Genomic DNA, 26,355 nt, shown 5'->3' on the forward strand with positions numbered 1-26,355 from the left:
TAATCGGTTTCCCTGAATCCCTTCACTAAATATTACCCTGCTCACACTCCAACAGATAGTCAGGTCCCAAATACCATTCGTCCCCATTCACTCTTGTCGAACACGCTCATACACGCCTGCTGGAAGTCCAAGCCCTTCGCCCACAAAACCTCCCTTATGCCTTCCTTCCAACCTTTTCGAGGATGACCCCTACCCCGCCTTCCTTCCCCTACAGATACGCTCTCCATGTCATTCTACTTTGATCCATTCTCTCTAAATGATCAAACCACCTCAACAACCCCTCTTCAGCTCTCTGGCTAATACTTTTATTAACTACACACCTTCTCGTTTCCACACTCCAAATTTTCTGCATAATATTTACACCACACATTGCCCTTAGACAGGACATCTCCACTGCCTCCAACCGCCTCCTCGCTGCTGCATTCACAACCCAAGCTGTTGGCACTTAATTTCGGGGGTCATGATGGTTAAAAGGTTAATTCAGTAGCTGTCTTGACAGAAGTGTGCTAATATCATTATCTAGATAGCCCTTCAAACTGCAGCAACTGACCCCTCCTTTGGGATGCAAGCATTGCCCATCTTGCCTCCTGGACTTGATTTACTATACTTAGATTTGTTCCCTTCAGTAAATGGACAATCAGTTTTATGAACTCAGGCTTGTATATATATTACACTGCATATTTAAATTTTTGTTTTTCAGGATGGTTTAACACACACGAGCACCAGTGCTGGAGCTCTTCTATTCCATGCTTGTCGTTTCCGAACCTCTGAGAGCAGTCTTTCGTCTAAATCTTGGACATCACGTGACCAGTTCTGGCATAAACTTGCCTGCCACAGGCTCTCCCAGGCTGCACATGTCCTCCATCACATGGCCAAAACAGAGACTGAGAAAGTAACATTCATCAACAAAGTCAAACAGCAGTGTAGCAACAAAGAAACTCAGGAGAACATTCATCAGACAATATTTGGAACTTCCTGTACCAGCAAGAAGGACAAGAGCTTCTTCTTGAAGGATGATGACTTTATCAATGCTTCTTTATGCTATCCTGAATTAGAGCAAATAAAGGAGTGGGACAGTGGTGAGTAAATGGTGTAGTCACTGCTCTATCTCTGGAAGTTGATGAAAACTTTTAGTTAGGTAAAAGGACACAAGTGCAACTAATGTGATATTTTATTGTGGCAACATTTCGCTCTCCAAGAGCTTTGTCAAGCCATTTGGTTTGACAAAGCTCCTGGAGAGCAAAACATTTCCACAATAAAATGTCACATTAGTTGTATAGGAAATAAAAGAGAACTAGGTCTGATTAGACAGGAGTAAAGAGGAAGTGAATGACTTAAAGGAGTCTATGAAGAAGGTAAATCACAGCTAATGAGGGTAAGAAAGCTAAAGGACATTAAGGCATCTGGGGGAAAATTGTATATAGGCCAAGAAAGAGGATGTAAATAGTTGTAAGTAAGAGCTTGAACATTTATCAGTCTTGTGAGTGTGAGGCTTGAATATACTTTGTGCCATGGTGTTCTGTTTTAAATGATGATATTTATGAAGCAGATTGAGAAACCATCTAGTTAGAATGGGGATGTTATGTTTTCAGAAGTCATCACTGAGCCATGTCTATATCCATCAGAAAAAACAACTAGGGAGTGAATGATGATGGTTCTCCTCAGGGTCTCATTGTTTTAGTGAGAAATAAATATTAAGAAATTCTATATGTACAGACATTTTTATTTTTATATGGATGTGGACTGTCTTATCCTTCCCTCATCTTTCAGTGGTGGGAAGCATGTATTGTGCCAGCCTTGGGGACATGGTTTGGCTGTGTTTGCAACAAGCTTCCACCAGTACTAAGGAGCCACAACCCTACTACACTTTCACGTTGTTTGAGGGTCTTCAGTTCTCAACCAGCAATGTAAATACAGGGGCTCCAGAGACCTTGTGCCATCTTGATCTCTTAGCTTTCCTGGCTGCAACAGTATACTGCCAAATTGCAGCTTCAAAAGAGGCTCATGGTATGTAAGATTTTTTTAAGCAACTTTTGTTTTTTTGTGAATTGTGAGGCTTTTAAAACATAAAAAAAAAAAGATAAAAAATTTTAAATGAGGGAGTTAAACTAGGTAATTGATTTACTTTGTCTTCTCAATTTCTGGGTCTCCATTGGGGGTTTCTAGTTTTCAGTATCACCATAATTTGTTGCCTGTGATCAAGATTCTTGTTCTGATAATAACTTCTGTTTGTGTTCCCTTTTTATTAATTTCATATTTCCATTGTTTGGCCGATTGTATATACCTGCCAGTTACCCTGTGACTTTTGTAATCATTCTGGCTTCATTGTCTGTGAATTCACTGTATTTGAGAATTGGTGTTTCTTAAAGCCTATGGTTTCTTGATTGCTGTCTTTTCCTCCCACCGTAATTGTCTTTAATCTTCCTCACATAATTTCTAAAGATATACAGTGGACCCCCAGTTTACGATATTATTTCATTCCAGAAGTATGTTCAGGTGCCAGTACTGAACGAATTTGTTCCCATAAGGAATATTGTGAATTAGATTAGTCCATTTCAAACCCCCAAACATACACGTACAAACGCACTTACATAAATACACTTACATAATTGGTCGCATTGGGAGCTGATCGTAAACCGGGGATCCACTGTACAGTGGACCCCCGGTTAACGATATTTTTTTCACTCCAGAAGTATGTTCAGGTGCCAGTACTGACCGAATTTGTTCCCATAAGAAATATTGTGAAGTAGATTAGTCCATTTCAGACCCCCAAACATACACGTACAAACGCACTTACATAAATACACTTACATAATTGGTCGCATTCGGAGGTAATCGTTATGCGGGGGTCCACTATTTCTCTTTCATTGAATATTATTATTTTTTTTTTTTTTTTTTTATTATCACACCGGCCGATTCCCACCAAGGCAGGGTGGCCCGAAAAAGAAAAACTTTCACCATCATTCACTCCATCACTGTCTTGCCAGAAGGGTGCTTTACACTACAGTTTTTAAACTGCAACATTAACACCCCTCCTTCAGAGTGCAGGCACTGTACTTCCCATCTCCAGGACTCAAGTCCGGCCTGCCGGTTTCCCTGAATCCCTTCATAAATGTTACTTTGCTCACACTCTAACAGCACGTCAAGTATTAAAAACCATTTGTCTCCATTCACTCCTATCAAACACGCTCACGCATGCCTGCTGGAAGTCCAAGCCCCTCGCACACAAAACCTCCTTTACCCCCTCCCTCCAACCCTTCCTAGGCCGACCCCTACCCCGCCTTCCTTCCACTACAGACTGATACACTCTTGAAGTCATTCTGTTTTGCTCCATTCTCTCTACATGTCCGAACCACCTCAACAACCCTTCCTCAGCCCTCTGGACAACAGTTTTGGTAATCCCGCACCTCCTCCTAACTTCCAAACTACGAATTCTCTGCATTATATTCACACCACACATTGCCCTCAGACATGACATCTCCACTGCCTCCAGCCTTCTCCTCGCTGCAACATTCATCACCCACGCTTCACACCCATATAAGAGCGTTGGTAAAACTATACTCTCATACATTCCCCTCTTTGCCTCCAAGGACAAAGTTCTTTGTCTCCACAGACTCCTAAGTGCACCACTCACTCTTTTTCCCTCATCAATTCTATGATTCACCTCATCTTTCATAGACCCATCCGCTGACACGTCCACTGCCAAATATCTGAATACGTTCACCTCCTCCATACTCTCTCCCTCCAATCTGATATTCAATCTTTCATCACCTAATCTTTTTGTTATCCTCATAACCTTACTCTTTCCTGTATTCACCTTTAATTTTCTTCTTTTGCACACCCTACCAAATTCATCCACCAATCTCTGCAACTTCTCTTCAGAATCTCCCAAGAGCACAGTGTCATCAGCAAAGAGCAGCTGTGACAACTCCCACTTTGTGTGTGATTCTTTATCTTTTAACTCCACGCCTTTGAATATTAACCATTTATGCTCTTTAGACTACCCCAAAGCATTATGAATATTTTCTGGAATGGAAAGATAACATAAATCTTTTCTCTTAAAATTATACAATGAAAATTTTCAAGGTTCCTAATCTACACTAAAATACTAACTTTAGGGCAGGAGATAGGGAGATGGCAGTACATGTGCCATAATCACAATAGGAGAGAAATTGTCAGAGGTCTTTTGACACTTGAACCATCTAACAAATAGAAAAGATAGTGCCAGAACAGAGGTAAAAATCTTGAGAGGAACCTAGAAAAGTTTCTGCAGATATCTACTTAGTATTTAATAGTTGTCTACCCATGTCCATGGGCAGCAATAGCTGAATTGATCACTTGGTGAATGGGAATCATAGCCACAGACTGGGCTGAGAGAGAAGAAAAAGTTGTAGTTAGTCAGTAGTTGGGTATGAACCCCTCATCAGTTTCAGCATGATATCTTTTTTTTTTTTTTTTTCCCCCCCAACAAGTCGGCCGTCTCCCACCGAGGCAGGGTGACCCAAAAAAGAAAGAAAATCCCCAAAAAGAAAATACTTTCATCATCATTCAACACTTTAACCACACTCACACATTATCACTGTTTTTGCAGAGGTGCTCAGGATACAACAGTTTTGTGTATGCTTCTAAACTGTTGTATTCTGAGCACCTCTACAAAACCAGTGATAATGTGCGAGTGTGGTGAAAGTGTTGAATGATGATGAAAGTATTTTCTTTTTGGGGATTTTCTTTCTTTTTTGGGTCACCCTGCCTCGGTGGGAGACGGCCGACTTGTTGAAAAAAAAAAAAAAAAAATCTTCTATTTTTTGAGTAGTGTGTGATGGTAGTCTGTACATATTGGGTTGATTCTTAATTATATTCTGACAGTATTTTTAAGAAAAGCTTAACCTTTAAAATATTAAAGATTATTTTTTAGGAGTGACATGAATTTTCTTGTTGGCTTGACATGAATGTAGTTTCTGCTTTTGTTAATAGGTAAGGAAAATTCCTTGGGATATATAATGTCTATAGCAGTTTGAGTCTCAATATTAACCCTTTGAGGGTCATTCTCATTCATGTACGGCTTAACAGCCAGTGTCGGTCCCGTACTTATATGCCAAAATTCTAGCGCCTTCAGATCTGGTGGAAGAAAGCTGGTAGGCCTACATATGAAAGAATGGGTCTGCATAGTCATTGTGCGTAGTATAAAAAATCCTGCAGCACGCACTGCATAATGGAAAAAAAACTGTCTGGTTTAAAACTGACTTTGCAGTGTATTTTTGTATGGTATTTATGGTTGTATTCTTGTTTTCTTGGTCTCATTTGATAGAATGGAAGATATATTACAGAAATAGAGATGATTTTGATTGATTTTATGATGAAAAGTACCTAGAAATTGAGCTCAAAGTAGCAGAAATGTTCTATTTTTGTCAGTGTTCAAGTAAACAAATCACACCATGCATCCAATACACGTCAACTGGTGACTAATATTCTTCACAAGTGCGCTGATATTATTTATATCATTCTTTCTTTCAACACACTGGCCGTATCCCACTAAGGCGGGGTGGCCCAAAAGGAAAAATGAACGTTTCTCCTTTTATTTTTTTATTATCACTGGCCGATTCCCACCAAGGCAGGGTGGCCCGAAAAAGAAAAACTTTCACCATCATTCACTCCATCACTGTCTTGCCAGAAGGGTGCTTTACACTACAGTTTTTAAACTGCAACATTAACACCCCTCCTTCAGAGTGCAGGCACTGTACATCCCATCTCCAGGACTCAAGTCTGGCCTGCCGGTTTCCCTGAACTCCTTCATAAATGTTACTTTGCTCACACTCCAACAGCACGTCAAGTATTAAAAACCATTTGTCTCCATTCACTCCTATCAAACACGCTCACGCATGCCTGCTGGAAGTCCAAGCCCCTCGCACACAAAACCTCCTTTACCCCCTCCCTCCAACCTTTCCTTGGCCGACCCCTACCCCGCCTTCCTTCCACTACAGACTGATACACTCTTGAAGTCGCTCTGTTTCGCTCCATTCTCTCTACATGTCTGAACCACCTCAACAACCCTTCCTCAGCCCTCTGGACAGCAGTTTTGGTAATCCCGCACCTCCTCCTAACTTCCAAACTACGAATTCTCTGCATTATATTCACACCACACATTGCCCTCAGACATGACATCTCCACTGCCTCCAGCCTTCTCCTCGCTGCAACATTCATCACCCATGCTTCACACCCATATAAGAGTGTTGGTAAAACTATACTCTCATACATTCCCCTCTTTGCTTCCAAGGACAAAGTTCTTTGTCTCCACAGACTCCTAAGTGCACCACTCGCCCTTTTCCCCTCATCAATTCTATGATTCACCTCATCTTTCATAGACCCATCCGCTGACACATCCACTCCCAAATATCTGAATACATTCACCTCCTCCATACTCTCTCCCTCCAATCTGATATACAATCTTTCATCACCTAATCTTTTTATCCTCATAGCCTTACTCTTTCCTGTATTCACTTTTAATTTTCTTCTTTTGCACACCCTACCAAATTCATCCACCAATCTCTGCAACTTCTCTTCAGAATCACCCAAGAGCACAGTGTCATCAGCAAAGAGCAACTGTGACAACTCCCACTTTGTGTGATTCTTTATCTTTTAACTCCACGCCTCTTGCCAAAACCCTCTCATTTACTTCTCTTACAACCCCATCTATAAATATATTAAACAACCACGGTGACATCACACATCCTTGTCTAAGGCCTACTTTTACTGGGAAATAATTTCCCTCTTTCCTACATACTCTAACTTGAGCCTTACTATCCTTGTAAAAACTCTTCACTGCTTTCAGTAACCTACCTCCTACACCATACACCTGCAACATCTGCCACATTGCCTCCCTATCCACCCTGTCATACGCCTTTTCCAAATCCATAAATGCCACAAAGACCTCTTTAGCCTTCTCTAAATACTGTTCACTTATATGTTTCACTGTAAACACCTGGTCCACACACCCCCTACCTTTCCTAAAGCCTCCTTGTTCATCTGCTATCCTATTCTCCGTCTTACTCTTAATTCTTTCAATAATAACTCTACCATACACTTTACCAGGTATACTCAACAGACTTATCCCCCTATAATTTTTGCACTCTCTTTTGTCCCCTTTGCCTTTATACAAAGGAACTATGCATGCTCTCTGCCAATCCCTAGGTACCTTACCCTCTTCCATACATTTATTAAATAATTGCACCAACCACTCCAAAACTATATCCCCACCTGCTTTTAACATTTCTATCTTTATCCCATCAATCCCGGCTGCCTTACCCCCTTTCATTTTACCTACTGCCTCACGAACTTCCCCCACACTCACAACTGGCTCTTCCTCACTCCTACAAGATGTTATTCCTCCTTGCCCTATACACGAAATCACAGCTTCTCTATCTTCATCAACATTTAACAATTCCTCAAAATATTCCCTCCATCTTCCCAATACCTCTAACTCTCCATTTAATAACTCTCCTCTCCTATTTTTAACTGACAAATCCATTTGTTCTCTAGGCTTCCTTAACTTGTTAATCTCTCTCCAAAACTTTTTCTTATTTTCAACAAAATTTGTTGATAACATCTCACCCACTCTCTCATTTGCTCTCTTTTTACATTGCTTCACCACTCTCTTAACCTCTCCTTTTCTCCATATACTCTTCTTTTATATTTAGTAATATATACAGGAGAAGGGGTTACTAGCTCCTGGCATTTTAGTCGCCTCTTACAACACGCATGGCTTATGGAGGAAGAATTCTGTTCCACTTCCCCATGGAGATAAGAGGAAATAAATAAGAACAGTAACTAGAAAGAAAATAGCAGAAAACCCAGAGGGGTGTGTATATATATGCTTGTATGTGTATTGTGACCTAAGTGTAAGTAGAAGTAGCAAGATGTACCTGAAATCTTGCACGTTTATGATTCAGAAAAAAGGACACCAGCAATCCTACCATCATATAAAACAATTACAGGCTTTTGTTTCACTCGCTTGGCAGGACGGTAGTAACTCCTGGGTGGTTGCTGTCTACCAGCCTACTACCTATAATTTATATCATATGTATTTATAATAATGAAGTAGTCTGCATAACAGTAAATCTATTTTTTATGAGAAAAATTCAATATGGAAAGCAAGAGTAATATAAGAGGGGCCTGGAGACGTGACTAATGAACAGAGAAAATGTTATTTTAGTGCCATGAACGTCTGTCTTGTTTATTCTGGATTCTATTTTGAAATTGGCATCTTTTGAAATTTGTGTGAAATTGACCAAATTGCCAATTTCTGACCACTTTATTGGGTAGTTGAAATCAGTAAATGGGCAGTTTCTTGTAATCAGTCAATAGAACAAATGGAGTTCTAGGGAAGTAGCTATGATTTTAGTCGACTGGAACAATGGAATTGGCCGAAAGGTCTCAAAGTGGGCAAGATCGCTGATGCGTAAATATCACTAAGTTCACGAGAGCGTAATTTCATAAGTTTTCCATCAAATTTCATACTTTTGGTGTCATTACCATCGGGAAAAGATTCTTATCATTTCATAAGATAATTTTTTTTTTTTTTTCTCCTCCTCTCTCGACCCTGAGAGTGAGTTAAGGATCAGGGGTCTCAACCCTGATTTCTTCTACTTATAAATTTCTTTGAGTCTTGTTTAGATTATTAGATAAGTGGAAATATACAGCCTGTTGAAGAATATCCCTTGCATGTTTTGTTTGGGAGGGGGAAAATCTTATCAAGGGAGGTGCCTAAATGCTGGTGAAGTGCTCTTGGTCTGAAGAATTGCAACTCCCCTTTCCTTGGTTCTAATCTGATTGCCTCCCATTTCCCAAGGTGCTATATGACCTCTGGGTTTAGCATTCTCTCAAGTAAACTAAATAAAATTTCTAGGGAGAGTAGAAGAATGAGAAATAGTATTTGATTATCTGAATTTTTTATGCAAAAATTAATAGATACCTATTGAATTTTGGTACTTAATGGGCATTGCAATATCAGGTCCACCTCCAGCCTCCTTACCAACAGTGGTAGCTTCTGCTTTGAACACAAGAGAGCAAGCTGACTGGTGGACTGCAGCTTATACCCTCTTCACCAACCGTGCACATCATCGGCTTAGCAAACTTAGGATGACCTTACAACGAGGCTTGGAAGTTATTAGAGCTCTTGGCAACCATGGTGTTGACCTCACTCTTATGGCACACCTAGCACAGAGTTTCACAAAGTGGGTAAGTAATGTGAATAATGTAACCTGATTTGTTAAAAAAAAAAAATTTCTTCATAAATTCTGCACATTTTTCATGTACCGTAGTGTGTTTGGCTTGTATGCGAAATATATTTATAGTAAAAGTGGTTTTCATTTGTGTATAAAGTAAATATTGTGTTTACCTACAGGCCGGTGCTGCAGCGGAAGATGGAAGTACTAACAGTGAAATTGATGCATTGAAGGACCGTGCGGAGCATTATTGGCATCGTGTTTTGACGCTGTGTCAGAGAGCTGCACGAAATGTTACTAATATTATGCCACGAAATCCACTATTTGTCGTTCAGAGGTAAGTCTTTTTTTTTTTTTTTTTTTTTTTTAGTATAGTTGTATGATTGTTTTTTGCTTGCTTATTAAATGTAAGAACTTTATTGAAAAGACACTCAGATTTTCACCACGTGATCTTTGATTTCAGTGCAAGTCTATCACCTGAAGAGCGGGAAAAATTAGAGGAGGAAGGGAAATACTTCTTGGCAATGCGTCTTGTTCATTCCGGCAAGCAACAAGAAGCCATACAAGCTCTTGGAGAGTTGAAAAGCCCTGAGGCATCTTTCCAGAGAGCAATGGTCAGTATGCTTTACCTCAGTGTCCCATCCGTAGTGCTCAACCTAATTTTTAAGAATATTAAAATTGTACACTTCAGTAATATTTTAAAATATGTACAACATAACAAAATGTTATTTTTCTTCTCTATGAATAGACGAGAATGTTTAAGTTACAATTGTTGACTTCAAGTTAAACATGCTGTACAAGTCTGTCAATTGATAGGAAAATTAATGTTTTAAGTGTTCTGAAGTGTATTGTAACTACAATGAATGAATGGGGGGGGGAAACCTGATTGCTTTTGTTTCTGCAGTTACTCTAATTCTTGGCTTGGTTTGCATGGTTGAGCACCTGGAATTAATGTGGAATGACTAAATTAATGAACTCAAAAAAGCCAGATGTAAGGCCAGGGTAATGCATGGATCTTTATCTTTCAGCTATACAAAGAACGAGCGAATGCAATGCTGACTGAGGGTAACCTGGAGTCTTTGACTTCAGAAATAAGGTCCCAGCACACCATCCTCCTCACTCAGGCGCGAGATACACTTTACCTCACATTGGATAGACTGCGCATGCCAGGTGAAAAACTAAAGTGTGTGTGTTTTGTAAATGTGATTGTTGGGTGGGGATGTTGTAGTTTGGAGGATCATTTGAACTGTGTCATCCATTCATTTGGGAAACAACTTGTAGAGAATGAGTGATGGGAAGAATGCGTTTTCTCCTCCTGCCTTGGTAAGTAGGAACATTCTTTCCTTTCTCCTCAACACCCCAAAAAAAAAAAAAAAAAAAAAAAAAAGCTGCAAGAACTCCCATTTTGGAGGAGTTTCAGTATGGGTAATAGAATGGAAGCTAATAAGTAAACATTGGCGAGATTTAATGCTGTTTGAGAGATTGTAAGAAAAGGGGGTGTTTCGGGGATCAACGCCCTTGTGGCCTGGTCCATGACCAGGTCTTGTGGTGGAACAGGGCCTGATCAACCAGGTTGTTACTGCTGACCGCATACAAACTGACATACGAACCACAGCCCAGTTGGTCGGGAACCAACTTTAGTTACCTGTCCAGCTTCCTCTAGAAGACAGCCAGGGGTCTTGGTAATCCCCATTGGTGGGAGGCAGTTGAACGGTCTTGGGCCCCCTGACACTTATTGTGTTGTCTCTTAGTACATATAAAATATGTATGGGATTGGTGGCTAAGCTATGGAAAGAACATGCTTGATGCTGTGTGCATATGAGAAAATTGTATGGAATACAGAAAAATAATTAAATGAATAATTATGCACCTGGAGAGAGAAGTGTAGAGGAGAGAGATTTTGGGAAATGTTGAGTGAATGCGTAGGGAGTTTTGAATCGAGTGAGAGGTTACTTGTGGTTGGGGATCTCGATGCTAAAGTGGGTAAAAATGTTGTAGAGGGAGTAGTAGGTAAATTTGGAGTGCCAGGGGTAAATGAAAATGGGGAGCCTTTAATTGAACTGTGTAGAAAGAAGTTTGGTAATAAGTAATACATATTTTATGAAAGAGGATAAATAAGTATACAAGGTATGATATAGCATGTAATGAAAGTAGTTTGTTAGATTATGTATTGGTGGATAAAAGGTTGATGGGTAGGCTTCAGGATGTACATGTTTATAGAGGGGCAACGGATATTCTTCTTTCAACAAACTGGCCATATCCCACCGCGGCAGGGTGACCCAAAAAGAAAAACTTTGGTAATGTATACAGGAGGAGTTGCTAGCCCCTTGCTACCAGCATTTTAGTTGCCTCTTACAACACGCATGGCTTTTGGAGGAAGAATTCTGTTCTACTTTCCCATGGAGATAAGAAGAAATAAACAAGAACAAGAACTAGTAAGAAAATAGAAGAAAACCGAGAGGTGTGTGTGTGCATACAGGCATTCGTTTTACACTCGCTTGGCAGGATGGTAGTACCTCCCTGAGCGGTTGCTGTCTACCAACTTACTACCTAGGGGGCAACGGATATGTCTGATTATTATCTAGTTGTAGCTACAGTTAGAGGTAGATGGGACAAAAAGAAAATGGCAACAGTAAGTGAGAGAGAAGTGAAAGTTTATGAATTAAGGGAGGAAGAAGTTAGGTTGAGATATAAGCAACTTTTGGCAGAAAGGTGGGCTAGTGCAAGTATGGGTAGTTGGGGGTTAAAGAGGGATGGGATAGTTTTAAAAATGCAGTATTAGAATGTGGGGCAGAAGTTTGTTTCTATAGGAGGGTGGGTTCAGGAGGAAAGGGGAGTGATTGGTGGAATGATGAGGTAAAGGGCATAATAAAAGTGAAAAAGGTAGCTTATGAGAGGTTTTTACAAAGCAGAAGTGATATAAGAAGGGCATAGTATATGGAGAGTAAAAGAAAGGTGAAGAGAGTGCAGAAGGAGAGCAAATGATAGTAGGAGAGGTACTGTCAAGAAATTTTGCTGAGAATAAGAAAAAATATTGGAGTGAGATAAGTTAAGTAAGCCTAGGGAACAAATGGATTTCTCAGTTAAAAACAGAGTAGAGGAATTAGTAGATTGTGATGCGTTCTTCTGGAAGGGCACCTTGAGAAAGAGGAAAAGTGGATACCTTTATTTCTCCGAGCCATCCTGATTAGGTGGGAAATGGCCAGTGCAAAAAAAAAAAAAAAAAAAAAAAAAAAAAGTTACAAATGGTCTGCCAGCATCAGTCATTTATAGGTAGGTATATCAAGCATTTTAAAGATGGTGTACAAGAGTAGTGTATGATTATTGTACTGATATTTATTTATTTAGTGTGGTAATGTTAAAAGTAAACATATTTTACTTTAAACCTGTTTATTTTTATGTACAGGTGTGGACCGTTTCCATCCATTAAACACTAAACTTAGTCAACAGTTAGAAGATGTGGAGAGACGTTTGTCCCACATGACTCTTGACCAGGACATAACTGCGCAGCGAGAAGATGACACAGAATCAATCTCGGATGCATCACAATCGCCAAATCCTGATCTTACAAATGGGCATGTGACCAACATGCCTCAAATGACAGTGTTTAGTACACCATATAGAGATATTAAAAATTCGACACGGATAACTAGACAGGTAAGTTACATAAGTGATTCAACCTCCCTGGGGACTGCAAGTGTTCATAATTTAGTAAGTGAAATGGAATAGTTATCATAGAAGTTTCATTGCCAGCTGTAAATTTAGCTACATTTGAAAGAGGAGTATTATTGTTAGTAGTAGTATTAAAGCTTGTTTTTTTTTCCCTTTAGGAAGCACGACCTAGTCCTGAGCGTTTAGATGCCCAGGTGAGAGCTCTTTCAGAGGTACAAGAGAATACACTTAAAAACATGGAAGAACAAAATGCTGCCCTGAAAGTTCAAAATGAAGCACTGAGGAATTTCTGTACCACAATGGCTAGCGAATTCAAAGAAAATTCATCACTGTATCGTAGTATGTTGGACCAAAACAAGTTATTCTGTCAAGAGGCATATACTTCAATATTGAATGAAATGAAGCAGATATATTCCACTGTAAAGGACTTGCAAGTAAGTGGATTTTCAGATGACAAATGTAAAGGGGGAGGTTGGTAGACAGCAACCACACAGAGAGGAACTACTGTCCTGCCGAGTGAGTGTAAAACGAAAGCCTGTAATTGTTGTACATGATGGTAGGATTACTGGTGTCTTTTTTCCATCTCATAAACATGCAAGATTACAGGTACGTTCTTGCTACTTCTACTTACACTTGGGTCACACTACACATACATGTACACGTTTATGTATACATACTCATCTGAGTTTTCTTTGATTTTATCTTGATAGTTCTTGTTCTTATTGGTTTTCCTTTTATATCCATGGGGAAGTGGAATAGGAATCTTTCCTCTGTAAGCCATGCTTATTGTAAAAGTCAACTAAAATGCCGGGAACAATGGGCTAGTAACTCCTTTTCCTGTATAACCTACTAAACAGAAAAAGTAGAATACTGTCAAAGTGAGATGTTTGAATGTGCGTGGATGTTGTGCGAATGATAAGAAAGAGATGATTGTGGATGTTATGAATGAGAAGAAGCTAGATGTCCTGGCTTTAAGTGAAACAAAGATGGTGATTATATATGAATGATGGTGAACATTTTGAATGATTATGAAAGTTTTTTTTTTTTTTTTTTTTTTTTTTTTTTTTTTTTTTTTTTGTCACCCTGCCTTGGTGGGAAACAGCTGATGTGTTAAAAAAAAATATATACAGTGTGTACGTTTCTCTTTCCATAGTTGACCATTTAATGTCTTTGAAATTCTTCCACTGTTTTTTAGGTTTGCTTTACACAGTGCTACAACATAGAACTTTTTCTTATACGTTCCACCCACTTACATTCACACAGTCCCCCCCCCCCACTCCCTCCTCACAGCAATCTATCCGATGCCTTAAATGCAAAATCTCTCCTCAACAGGCCCAGGTGCATACCATAGCGAGTGACATTGGAGATCTGCGAGCTTTAAAATCAGTTGCTAAGGTAGGCATCAAAATCATAATTTTTTGCTCTCTAAGCATATGTAAATAATATTGAATATAGTAAAAAAAAAAGCTAAGACTTAACATGTTTTATTGCATTTTGAGTTAATTACTCTCAAAAACTATTAAAAATTCCACTTTCAGCATTCAGAAGTAGCAGAAATTAAGACAAATGAAGAACATGTTCCTGTGGATATACCAGCTGGTATGTAGGATTTTTAAGTTTTTCTTAATGGTTTAGTTGTAACATACCTGAACCCTAACATATCTGAAACACTTCAGAAGTGCAGATACTGCACTTCCACCCTCTCTTCCCTCCCCAGACTAGATGCTGGCTAGCTAGTTTCTCTCAATAGATATTACTGTGCTTCTATTGCATCAGTTTGTAAAGCCCTATGGACCACTCTCCTTCATTTATGTCAATCAAAATCAACTGCATCCTACTTGATGCTAAAACATACCATTTGACCACCTTTTTTTTAACAACCTATGTCTCTACCCCTTCAAACCCTTCTTTGGGTGTGCTTTATATCTTTCTTCCAGTCCTGATGGATGCACTTCTTAACAATGCACATTGGTCCATTTTACAAATGTGCTTGTGTCACCATTTACCTCTTTTTCATTGATTTTATTCTGGTTGTTAACAGTCCTGTTTTTACTTCTAAAGGAATTATTTAACAGCTTTGTATGGCTCCCTTATTCTGTTATTTTCTTTCTCGCTTCTATCCTTGTTTAGCCTCTTAGCAGTGTTGACAAATTCCTTTATTTTTTCCTTATATTTTATTTTATTCTTTTTTGTTATGTTTATTAAAGTAATATTGCTTTCAACAGCTGTTGTCCCTCAAGGTCTGTATGGCAGTTATGTTGGGTACTATGGTCAGCAGCCAGTGCCCAGCCCCCTCATGCCTACTCCAGGGCTTTTTGGTAACCCTCCATTCTTCCCACCTTCAACAATGCCAGAGCAGTCATTCAGGTATGTTTCTAATATTGAAAGACAGCACTTTAATTCATAAGGATGTGGCATATCTTTTTCTGTATACCTAAAACATAGGCCTAGATTTGTGTCAAGGAGTTGGAAGGTTTCACTGAATGTGGGGATAATGAATAAGGAATAATGAAACCTTCCAGAACTATACAGAATGTACTCCTATTAGTAATATTGTAACAAATATTTTTCCAGCCATTTCTGAATTGAAATAATACTTTCTATATTTTACCTCAACATCTGTTTCCCACCCATAATTTTAATTATAATTAGATGTTCATGGTTCAGTATGTATGGTAGCCTTGAAAAATGTTGGCTTATAAGCAGAACATTTATGTACCACACTTTAATATTTTATTCCCACTTTCTGAGTTCAGTCATTTGTAATTCTATTTTGTATTGTCTCATGTTTTCATTTATATATAAAGACATAGTTCAAGGCTCTTTTATTCCTGATGTTTTGGGGTAACATATCTGCATTCTCAACAGCATGGCTGCTAGTGTGACCCAAGGACCCTCCATCTCTACTTTATCCCAAGCCAGCACTTCCCTGGTAACTCCCACATTGGGTTCTCCTGCTGGCATCGCTGTTAAAGAGCCTATCTCGTCACCATCTATTTCGGCTACCCAGGTAAACATTATTATATAATATCTTTGATGCACCTCATCCATAAAAATATTAAGAGGGCAGACCTCATTGTGAGACCCAAATATTGAGAACTTACTTTTAATTGTCAGAAGTTATCATATATTTATAGTTTTGGCAGTAAAATAAGTGAATGTTGTGAATCTGAATTTAAGTGTGAGTTGTTACAGTTAATTGTTTTTGATGAGTCATTTGGCAGATTAAGAATAGGCTGCAGAAATTGGTGGGGAGGAACTTTGAAGGGTGTGTACTGTTTATGTACAGTATGCACTGTTCATGTGCAGTATGTATTGTTTGTAATACATGTCATTATTAATGTTTAGAAATATAACTTTGAAAGCTTGGCAGGGGTATTTAAATTGTAAATAGGAGTTTTATGCCTTCATTATCTACTGATCAGCCCTAGTTAACCAATTTTATGGTTGACAGTGCATTCCTGCTAGCAGCCTGGGTAGTATCAGTTGGAGTTTGGCCACTTCAATTGCATCTGTCACCACAGCTGGTACCAGCAGTAGTAGATTACCTGAAGCTGCTGCTCCTGCACATGCCTTTCAGATCACTATGCCACCTGTTTCTAATGCTCTCACTCCTCCTCCAAGATCTATGCCAGGTATGTGTGTGTTTGTCCAGCTGGGTAAAGTATCACATCAGATGTCATTAATTTGTTTCAACCAAATTTGATCATCAAGGATATTTAACCTATTTTTAGCTTTCCTGGATACATAGCTGTAGTGTTTTTCATTACTAGGTTTTTGTAAATGTTTATCCCAGCTGATATGCAGTTGATCAAAATTTCTCCATATCTTAAAACCATGATAGCGTGATGATTCTAAGAACCAGTAACACGTACAGTAAGAGTCCCAAATAGCACGCACATTGTGTTCCTGAAATTGGTAATATATGTAAGTCAAGATGTGTTAACAGCAGCAACCCAGCCTTGCACATGCATTATATTTATCACAGAATAAAATCAAAGCACTCAAACTGATGATACTCTCACCCCTTTCCCCTCCGTCTTATGATTGATAATATATAGTAAACTCTGGATTCTGTATTTATGTGAAATTCCAGGTTATTAGTGGTTTTGAGGGATGATATATGCATCATTAAACATGCAAATGATGCTCATGACACCAGTGAATCTATGAAGTGTCAGAGTTCAATTAGTAGCTGCTCTTGCATTGCTGTATTATAGTGTAATTGGAGCATTTCTTTGTCCTTGTAAATTTTCTTGTAATTTAATGTTAGACAACATAAAAGCTAAGGTAGAGCCTCCAGACAGCAATAGCCTGGTTACCCAGGCAGTCGAGAGAGAGAGAGAGAGAGAGAAACCTGCAAAATTGGTCCTGTATGTCATGGGTGATGGTGTCAGTTTCATTCCCCTTGAGTGTGCCAATGGCTGTAATTATCTCTTTGAATTTACAGGGGTAACTTCCAATTTTAGTCCTGCCTTTAAGGCATGTCTGTTTCATTTCCAGTATGGAGCTTACTTCCATTCTGTCATTTCAGCTCTTTTTCCCATTACCACTCCCAATATTGTGGCTCATTTGGGTGTGCGATTTCCTACTGTACTCTTCTCGTGTTGCATCCTTTGTCTAACTTGTCTATCCTGAGGTATTTTTGCTAAGGCTTCATCTTAATTTGTTTGTTGGTGACTCTTGCTCAATAGCCAAAAATCAGAATGCAGAATTATTCATCAGACGTTTAAGTATTCCTGACAATTGACAATAGCTGAACTTGTTTTTTACAATATTCAGAAGGCAACTCCTCCAACAAGAGGGAGTTTCCTTAGGACTCAAGTGTAAGGATACAAACATTAAAAGTGGCAGTGGAATGTCATCATCAATCTCTTTGGTCAATAATCTCTTCTTAATGTGAAAATAACACCAGTCCTGTCCATGTCAGTGTAATGTTCAGAAACTAATCATTGTGGGGAATAATGTTCTTGGTTTAACTCTTACCTTTTATTAAGTCAGGTTCATTTTTTCATTAAAATATGAAACATTTCTGAAAAGCAATGATTATATTTTGCTGTTGAAAATCAGCTGCCTGAAGAATGTTGCTGACTTGTTTCCAAAAGTATTAGACAGAAATGCCTTTTAAACATGGACGTAATTTTCTTGGGTTTCTTTTAAATTTTTTATTGTTGGTGGTTCTTAAGAGATAAAGTTCGTGCCTTAATTATTCGACCATCATAATCTTGCGTGTGCCTTCACCATTACAGTACTGCATATTTCTGTAATACAGATGTTTTGTTTATACTGTATTGGGATCAGGATGGTGAATTTGGTACAGTACTTTCTCCAGTTTCTTGCAGTTAGAATATTTACTACATTAACAAACCACATGCAATGCTGAACCACCAGAATTTTTCAGTTCATTCCCCATTAAGTTATAAGGACATTTACAGTTTATTCACATTATAAGAACCTTGAGTTTTTAATATGGTTAGTTCTTTTATTCTGGTATATATACAAGTATTTCTCAACCTATTTGCCAGACGACCCAATTTTAGGATAATGGTTTTGCTAATTTGGTGGGATATATTCGTTCACATTTTACTTCTTGGTAATAAAAGGCTTTCTCAGCATTGCTTGCCATTATTTTTCTTGTTTGCATTAAATGCCCTGTTAAGCTCTTCCACAATTTTTGTGCATGGATTTCTATTAATAAAACACACAGATTAGATGCACTTAATACATGTGTTCAACAGCTGATGTTAAGGTTGGTGATAATGGCTTTTTTAGTCCTATTTTGGTGCTTAAAACAAACTACTGGTACTTGCCTTAACGATAAAATGTCAGCATATTAAACGTAAGGTACAGCAATTATGGTGTAAAATTTTACACAGTAGGACCCCTGTATCCGCAGATTTGTTTTCCTCCATTTCGGTTATCCATAAAGCACAATAGTAGTGATGGTGGCAGTTGTTCAAAGCCTAAGAGAAGCTGTGAAGTGCTTCTCCACTTATTGGAGGGAGGGGGTAAAGGAGGTTTTGTGGGCGAGGGGCTTGGACCTCCAGCAAGCATGCGTGAGTGTGTTAGGGGTGAATGGAGACGAATGGTATTTGGGACCTGACGTGCTGTTGGAGTGTGAACAGGGTAATATTTAGTGAAGGGATTCAGGGAAACCGGTTATTTTTATGTAGTCGGACTTGAGTCCTGGAAATGGGAAGTACAATGCCTGCACTTGAAAGGAGGGGTTTGGGATATTGGTAGTTTGGAGGGATATGTTGTGTATCTTTATACGTATATGCTTCTAAGCTGTTGTATTCTGAGCACCTCTGCAAAAACAGTGATTATGTGTGAGTGAGGTGAAAGTGTTGAATGATGATGAAAGTATTTTCTTTTTGGGGATTTTCTTTTTTTGGGTCACCCTGCCTCGGTGGGAGACGGCAGACTTGTTGAAAAAAAAAAATGTATATGAACGAAAAAGGACTTGCACCTAGGGTTCACTTCTGTCCGTGATTTTGGGTATCTGTAGTAGGTCTTGGAATGTATTCCCTGTGGATACAGGAGGACTACTGTAATACCACAATCAAAGATCATCTTTGTCTGTACAAGCAGAGTTATCTGGCGATGTATTATTACGTTTCATCTTGAGAATGAATAGCTTAAAAATAATTATAATGCCTATGGTTAAGTGTAATAGTTACGTATTTTAAGCACTTTACAGGGGTTTTAGGATTCTGACTAGTCTTTCCCTCCAATAAAATTAAAATTTCTAAATATAAAAATATTTGTACTTTACACTTAATTTAGTAGTAAATAAATATTTGGGGCTTCACATAAGATAATATAGTTAGGTGAATTCATCAGCTTTTGTGCATTACTGGTACTATTATATTTCAGTATCTTGTTTTAGTTTTTAATTATGTATAACAGTAGATATTTATCAACTAAATGTGGAATTTTTTCTTGCCAATTGCACTATGATAACACTAGGAGAGTTGCTGTCCCATACCCTCCCCTGCTCCACCACTGCGGGTCTCCTGGCCAATGTGCCTCCCCCACTCTACTCGGCGGTCACTCCAGATTCATCCCCAGTACGTGGCGAGTCACAAATTCAGTCACTGTCGTCGGTGATGTCAACAGAAGGCTTGTCATCAGCATCTAACAATTTGATAGCCCCGTCTGCTGCGTCCGGTTCATGGGATAGCTCTCTTAGTATGTCTTTTTCTGTTTTGAGTGTCGTGTTGTGCTTATAGGGTTGCTTTTGCATGGCTAACTTCCAAATCTTGTGCAGATAGGTTTATCCCTCTCATGCTTGCATTATTTAGTTTTGTTGTTCACCTGGTACATAAATTCCTTAGGAAAGCTACAGTATTAAATTGATTTGTTACTCTCATATGCTTGCATCACATTTTTTCACTTGGTAAAAATTTCTTCGTAATACTGCTCAACTCGAGTTTCTAGTGTAGGGATAATGTATGTACTGTACATATTCAAGTATGTGTTCAGCCATATGATGTGATCACAATTGTGGTGTCTTAGATCAGCAATATACTGTATGCAGAGGTAGGTGAATTGTTTTGAAATTTAGTAAAAGGTGTTAAAGATATGGTGAAACCTTAGTTTTCTTCATATGCCTAGGCGAGTACTATGAGGTACTCATCATATGTGCTTAATGGACCAACGATTGATCCTTTGCCACTAATTGTGCTAAATGACCCACACAAGTTTAGCACTTCAAATAAGGAGCAACTGCAGTATTGTAATTTATTGGCATGATAGAGCCTTGAACCTACATTCTGGTATCGCTAGCTCGTTTTCTTAGCCTTGGAGTCATAAAGTTTCCCTGGGAAGGTAGGTGATGGCCACTTACGTTGAGCCACTCATGTGTTTGTAAGGAGAGATGCCCAACTCAACATTATCATTGTGATGAAAACTTGAGTGAATGAAATTAAACATTCAGTGGAGTGCATGAGTGAGAGAATTATGAAGGAATAAAGCTTAACAAATACAACACAAGGTTAACAGATTCACCAGCAAGGAAGTTTCAGACTATCAATCTGAAATGCAGAGAGGTAGCACAAGTTTGTACCTACAGGGAATTTAACAAGTCCTGAGTATTAGAAGGGCCTGTGAGGAGATTCTCAAACTGTAATATCAGCACACCTCTGGCAAGACAGTGATAGTGAATGATGGTGAAAAAAATTTTGGGGGGGGGGGGGGGGTCACCCTACCTCGATGGGAGATAACCAGGGTTTTTTAAACACATTCAAAGGCCCCTATTATTATTTACCCTTGGCACCCCAAACTCATTATGCCCTCTACAACATTTACTCCCACTTTAGCATTTAGGTTCCCCACCACAATTATTCTTCTTAGTTTAGAACTCCCTAAACAATCACTCAACATCCCTCAGAATCTCGCTCGTTTTCACTACTCTGTTCCCCACATGCATAAACACTTGGTATAACCCATTTATTGCATCTGACCCTTATTTTGATCCACATAATCCTTGAATTTATGCATTTATATTTCCTCTTTTCCTTCCATAACTGATCTTCAGCATTATTGCTACTCCTTCCTTAGCTCTAACACACTCGGATAACCCTGACCGAATCCCATATATCTCTCGACAAACTCTCGGCTTTATCTTGCTTAGAACCAGGACAGTCAGCTTCTTTTCATTCATAATGAATGAAAAGGCACAATACCGTGACTAGAACAATACACAATATTTTGGTCTGGCTTGGACCATTAAGTAGTCACACTATCGTGTAACTGGTTAATGGTCCAAGTCAGACTGAAACATTGTCATGAGCTTCATTCTCCTGCATGAGAATTACTTGTATATTCATTCATAATATTGACAACGAATCAGGAAGGAGGGGAAGGAAAGATGCCTTAGGGTATCCCTCCTGGTATATCTCATTGAAAGGCATCTGCTGAGATATTCCTCACACTAGGATGATCTGTAGTTCCAGTTCTGTCAACACAAAAATCCAAAAAGTGACTGGGAGGAAAAAAATGGGGGTAATATATAGGCATTTATGCCAGTAATCAAAAGACCAGTAAGAAAAAAACATTAATGAATAAGCAAGGAAGTAGAAACACAACTTTAAGTGGCCATCATATAGCAGCCAAAGAAACAGTGGGACTAAAGAGCTAGAGCTCACCTACGAAAAACTCAAATAGGTAGATAATTGCTTAAAGTAGAAGAATCGTGTATGCATCACATGCTACAAATTATGTTGTATTTGATATTATATTTATTCTTCATTTTCCTAGTCACCTGTATACAGCAGGGCCCCACATATACAGCACCCATTTTCACTGTTCCACATTTTCATTGACTTCGTTGAGCCATTGTTGCACCGCCAGTGACAATTATCAACGGGCGGAACGTAATGAACAAAGGCTCGATTTGAAGTCAACAAAAACTTGGACCACCAAGAAGGTGGTGGTGCACATGTGTGGGGCCTTCCAGCATGTGTGCATTCTCTATTTGGCTGGGTTTTTATTTTCTCTGTAATATTTCTTTGGCCTTCAGTATTGGGGGGTATTAATTTGTTCGGACATCTTTTATATTAATATTTACTGGTTTCTCTTCAACATCATGCATGTTTTTGCATTGATTTGTGACTAGTGTTGCATGTGCAGATAAATGCCTACTTGTAAGTACTGGCATATGCATTTCCTCTGTACACACTATTCCCTCCCTTCATAGGAGATGCCTTTATTCTAGTGAAGTGCTCTTGATCCAAGAAATAGGAGCTATCCTTCCCTTTGATTAAATGTCAGTGCCTTCTTTTTCTTTGGATTTAGCCTTTTCCCATGAATGTAATAACACTACTTCTACATATTAGCACAGGACAAATACATTTTCACACGCTTTAATGTGCACTCGCATGCACTCTAAATGTATACTCTGTGCACAGTACCAAAAGCTTTTTAAATGTTTTATGTGGAGTATGTATCTAGTGATCTCCAGTAGCCAGTAACATGAGTACTGGTGTGAGTGTAAATTATTATTTTTTTTTTTTTTCTCGCCAAGTGCCAAAAAAAAAAATATCCAAATTAACGTATTAAATGAATTATTTGGCATTGAACAGTGTGTAAGCAGGGATGACCATTCATTTAGGTAGTCCTAACCAACTTTGTTAATGAATTCTTTAGTAAGCCCCATCTTCAGTAACATGACTGCTACTCATTGGTTTACATTATAAAGCTTCGTCATCTGTGCTCACATATTCTCTCCACTGTGCTACCCCTTTTGTCTAATTAATTTTCTTGGCTAATATTTTCTCTGTGTAGTTATTGTATTAATACCACAACAATTTTAATTAATGTTAATTCATCGCATACAATTGGTGTATTACCAGAGTACTTTTTAAAGTATACTTTTTCAGTATAAAGTGATCTCGATAAGTGCTACAATTACTGCATGTCAATTCTTTATCTCAGTGCATGTTTTTTCAGCTTTGGAAAAGCATTAAAAAAATTGCCAAATCTTTGTTTGCACCCTTAAAATAATTATTACAAGTGCGGGCAGTACATTGATCTCAAACTTTAATCTCCTTGAAGAAGGTAGGGTTACATTTAGATTAATTTAAACTAGTTTCCTTTATACGAGGTGCTGGGAAGAAAACCAGTGAAGTCAGCAGTCAGCAAAAATTGCATTTCCTGTACCATGTTCATCATTCTCTCAAGTACCCTCTACCTTACTCAGATTGGCAAGTTTGTTATTTTTACTCTACCCTGCATTCATGCCCAAACACAGTGATTTGGCTCCCAAGAAAACCAACAAATTCATGATACCACTATTAAGATCAAAACTTTTTCTTAAAAATGATGCCAATTTGATCCAAATTTGGTGGTTACCAAGATACTGTTGCATACATGTTGCAAAAAGATTGTAGGTGATTTTCTCAAGAGGGACATTTGTCAAGTTTGTCGGTCTTCTTCTCAGTTCCTCGCATATCTGCATTGCCACTGATAAACCAGTTAGCCAAGTTTGAGTTCTTGAAGTGGGAAGCACAGTGCCTTTGCTCTGAAGGATAGGTGAGGATGTACCATAATGGCTTAGAGGGTCACATGAATTGAATCCATATATTTCTGGAAGGAAAGCTAGAAAATGTGATGGTGAATGAGTTCACTTCTTTGGGTCACCCTACCTTGGTGGCAAATTACCTGTGTATTAAAAAATTCTGGCTTTTCATAAAGATCTAACTGATTCATGCATCAAACCAAAGGTAATATGCTTTCCTAATTCATTTTATCTTGATCCAAAATGGGTTGACTCATAAGTACATTACTTCTGTACTGTTACTGAGCAAATAGGTCCTTTGGAGGGATGGCCAAGTTGATATAAGTATATACATAATGTATTAAATTAGGGGAGTTGGCAGTATTAACCTGTCTGTTCTTATGAGTTATCTTTAACACTCGGCAATTTCCATGTTGCTTTGCCACAAGAAGCTTCATATTGTTACTATCTAGTTTTTGTGGATGCAACAGGTTTGCTGTAATTGCAATTGTACTTACAATATGATGTTAGATTGCTGCATCTATTACTGATTTTTTGATCTCTTGCCCACTGCAATTGGATCCATTGTTTTTGTGAAATTTTTTTTAATAGTCTGCCTCTGCTGTGTTGTGAAGCTTGTTCCAACTGTACTACTATGTTGTGAAGGTTGTTTCAACTGTGTTACTATATTGTGAAGCTTGGTCCAACTGTACTACTATGCTTACAGTGAAGTGTTTCTTTGTGACGTGCCCAGTTTGTTGGTTCCATTGTTCCAGATCCATTCCTGATAGTGCTTCTCATTGCCTAGTATTATTGTGTACATTGCAAACATATTGCTGTCTCCTCTACATTCTTTTAAGAAGAGATGTAGCTTGTGCAGCATTTCCTCATTGCTCAAGTCTTTCAGTCTAGTATTTTGAGTGAGGGTATAAAAATTCTTGTAATTGGTTTGGTAGGTAATAGTTGCTAAACATAGTTGAATGCAAATGGGTGAAAGTTGTAAATACAACTTTTAGAGTAATTAGATGAAAATAGACAGCTTCATAGTGCAGCTAATTGTAATATGCTAATTAACAGCGAAGTGTAATGTTACTGCTCTGAATCAGTTGTTAAACATCAATTATGATAAGGAGTGACCACATTTAAAATTGTTTACATAACATAGCAACACATTAAATACACATTCGTATATATTAAAAAAATTCTCTACAGCTTTTATGGGTGCCTTCAAGTCTCCTGTTGGACTTACTGAGTCAAAGATCACTCCCGTCAAAAGTAAGGAGGCAGCAGATGATGATAATGATAGATATGTGGAGGATGATCATGATCCATGCCCAGACTTCAAGCCAGTTGTTCCTCTGCCAGAGAAGGTAGAAGTTAGAACAGGAGAAGAGGATGAGAAGGTAAATCATAACTCATAACTTAATGCATAAAAAAATTAGGATTAATATATTCCCTCCCTCCCCCCCTCTGCTATTTTCTAATCATTGTGTAAAGTTGCTCCCCTAGCATTTTCCCTTCACCTTATTGTTTCACTTTCTAAAGAAAGTTATTTGTATGAAAGAGCTGAATGGGAAACATCTTGCCATCTTGGCTCCCACCTTACCTTCTTTATCTGATTGCCTGGTTGACCTGGCAAACTCATCAAAGGGAAAGGTGCAAGATTTTTGTCATACTACAAAAAACTGCTTTGAGTATGAGTATTGACAGTAGCTATTTGAATAGTGATGGCTGTGTAGTTCTGGCTAGACAATTATTTGATAAATGATTATTGCATTTTTGCAGGTGTTGTTTGAAGAGCGAGCCAAACTCTTCAGATTTATGGAGAAAGAATGGCGGGAGCGTGGCACGGGTGTCATGAAACTGTTGCACAACCCATCTCAGAGGTCTGTCAGGGTGCTCATGAGGAGAGACCAGGTGAGTCAGGCTGGAGATACATCTAGCATAACAAGCTTTCATTAGGACAAAATTTTGGTCTATGGAGTCTTTTTTTTTTTTTTTTTCCTTGAAACAGGGCTTAAAAAAAAATTCTTCTTGGAACACAATGTTGTCCCATTAAACACTTGTTCTCCTACCTATGCCCTTCAATCTAATCTAGTCAGTTTAAAGTTTCAGTTGTAAATGTTTAATGAGAATAGCAGCAGTGAAAATTCAGTAAACTCTAAATTTAGCAGATTTCATATATACAGGACAAAAAATGTTGGATCACTTGATTATATTGGTTACAAAACCATTTTTTTTTTTTTTTTTAATGATCACTGCAACATAATTTCACCATTATCCACCACATTCACCATTACTGTCTATCCTCTCCCCATTATTAGTTCATTAAATCTAGGATTTAATGTAAATACTGGTGAAAACTAATTTTTTTTTTTTTTTTAACATGTCAGCAGTTTCCCACTGAGGCAAGGTGACCTAAAAAGAAAAAAAAACACACAAAAAAAAACTTTCATTGAAGCA

General features: G+C 38.4%; 1 protein-coding gene across 9 annotated transcripts in view; it reads left to right on the top strand.

Moving 5' to 3' along the window:
- Nup358 (Nucleoporin 358kD) overlaps positions 1 to 26,355 on the top strand; it is an 89,168-nt gene that overhangs the window by 15,184 nt on the left and 47,629 nt on the right. For 7 of the 9 annotated variants that reach the window (XM_070103159.1, XM_070103155.1, XM_070103152.1 and 4 more), the window contains exons 7-22: positions 701 to 1,079; positions 1,771 to 2,007; positions 9,008 to 9,234; positions 9,401 to 9,558; positions 9,685 to 9,835; positions 10,250 to 10,391; positions 12,628 to 12,878; positions 13,052 to 13,327; positions 14,226 to 14,288; positions 14,432 to 14,492; positions 15,119 to 15,260; positions 15,762 to 15,903; positions 16,348 to 16,528; positions 19,863 to 20,084; positions 25,105 to 25,295; positions 25,678 to 25,809. In XM_070103159.1, the coding sequence (XP_069959260.1) occupies positions 701 to 1,079; positions 1,771 to 2,007; positions 9,008 to 9,234; positions 9,401 to 9,558; positions 9,685 to 9,835; positions 10,250 to 10,391; positions 12,628 to 12,878; positions 13,052 to 13,327; positions 14,226 to 14,288; positions 14,432 to 14,492; positions 15,119 to 15,260; positions 15,762 to 15,903; positions 16,348 to 16,528; positions 19,863 to 20,084; positions 25,105 to 25,295; positions 25,678 to 25,809 (2,955 nt within the window). Of the gene's footprint in view, positions 1 to 700; positions 1,080 to 1,770; positions 2,008 to 9,007; positions 9,235 to 9,400; positions 9,559 to 9,684; positions 9,836 to 10,249; positions 10,392 to 12,627; positions 12,879 to 13,051; positions 13,328 to 14,225; positions 14,289 to 14,431; positions 14,493 to 15,118; positions 15,261 to 15,761; positions 15,904 to 16,347; positions 16,529 to 19,862; positions 20,085 to 25,104; positions 25,296 to 25,677; positions 25,810 to 26,355 lie in introns of those variants that run through there. The other 2 variants (XM_070103156.1, XM_070103160.1) reach the window with 2 other exon arrangements.

Source organism: Cherax quadricarinatus, chromosome 84 (assembly GCF_038502225.1).
Source record: "Cherax quadricarinatus isolate ZL_2023a chromosome 84, ASM3850222v1, whole genome shotgun sequence".
NCBI lineage: Eukaryota > Metazoa > Arthropoda > Malacostraca > Decapoda > Parastacidae > Cherax > Cherax quadricarinatus.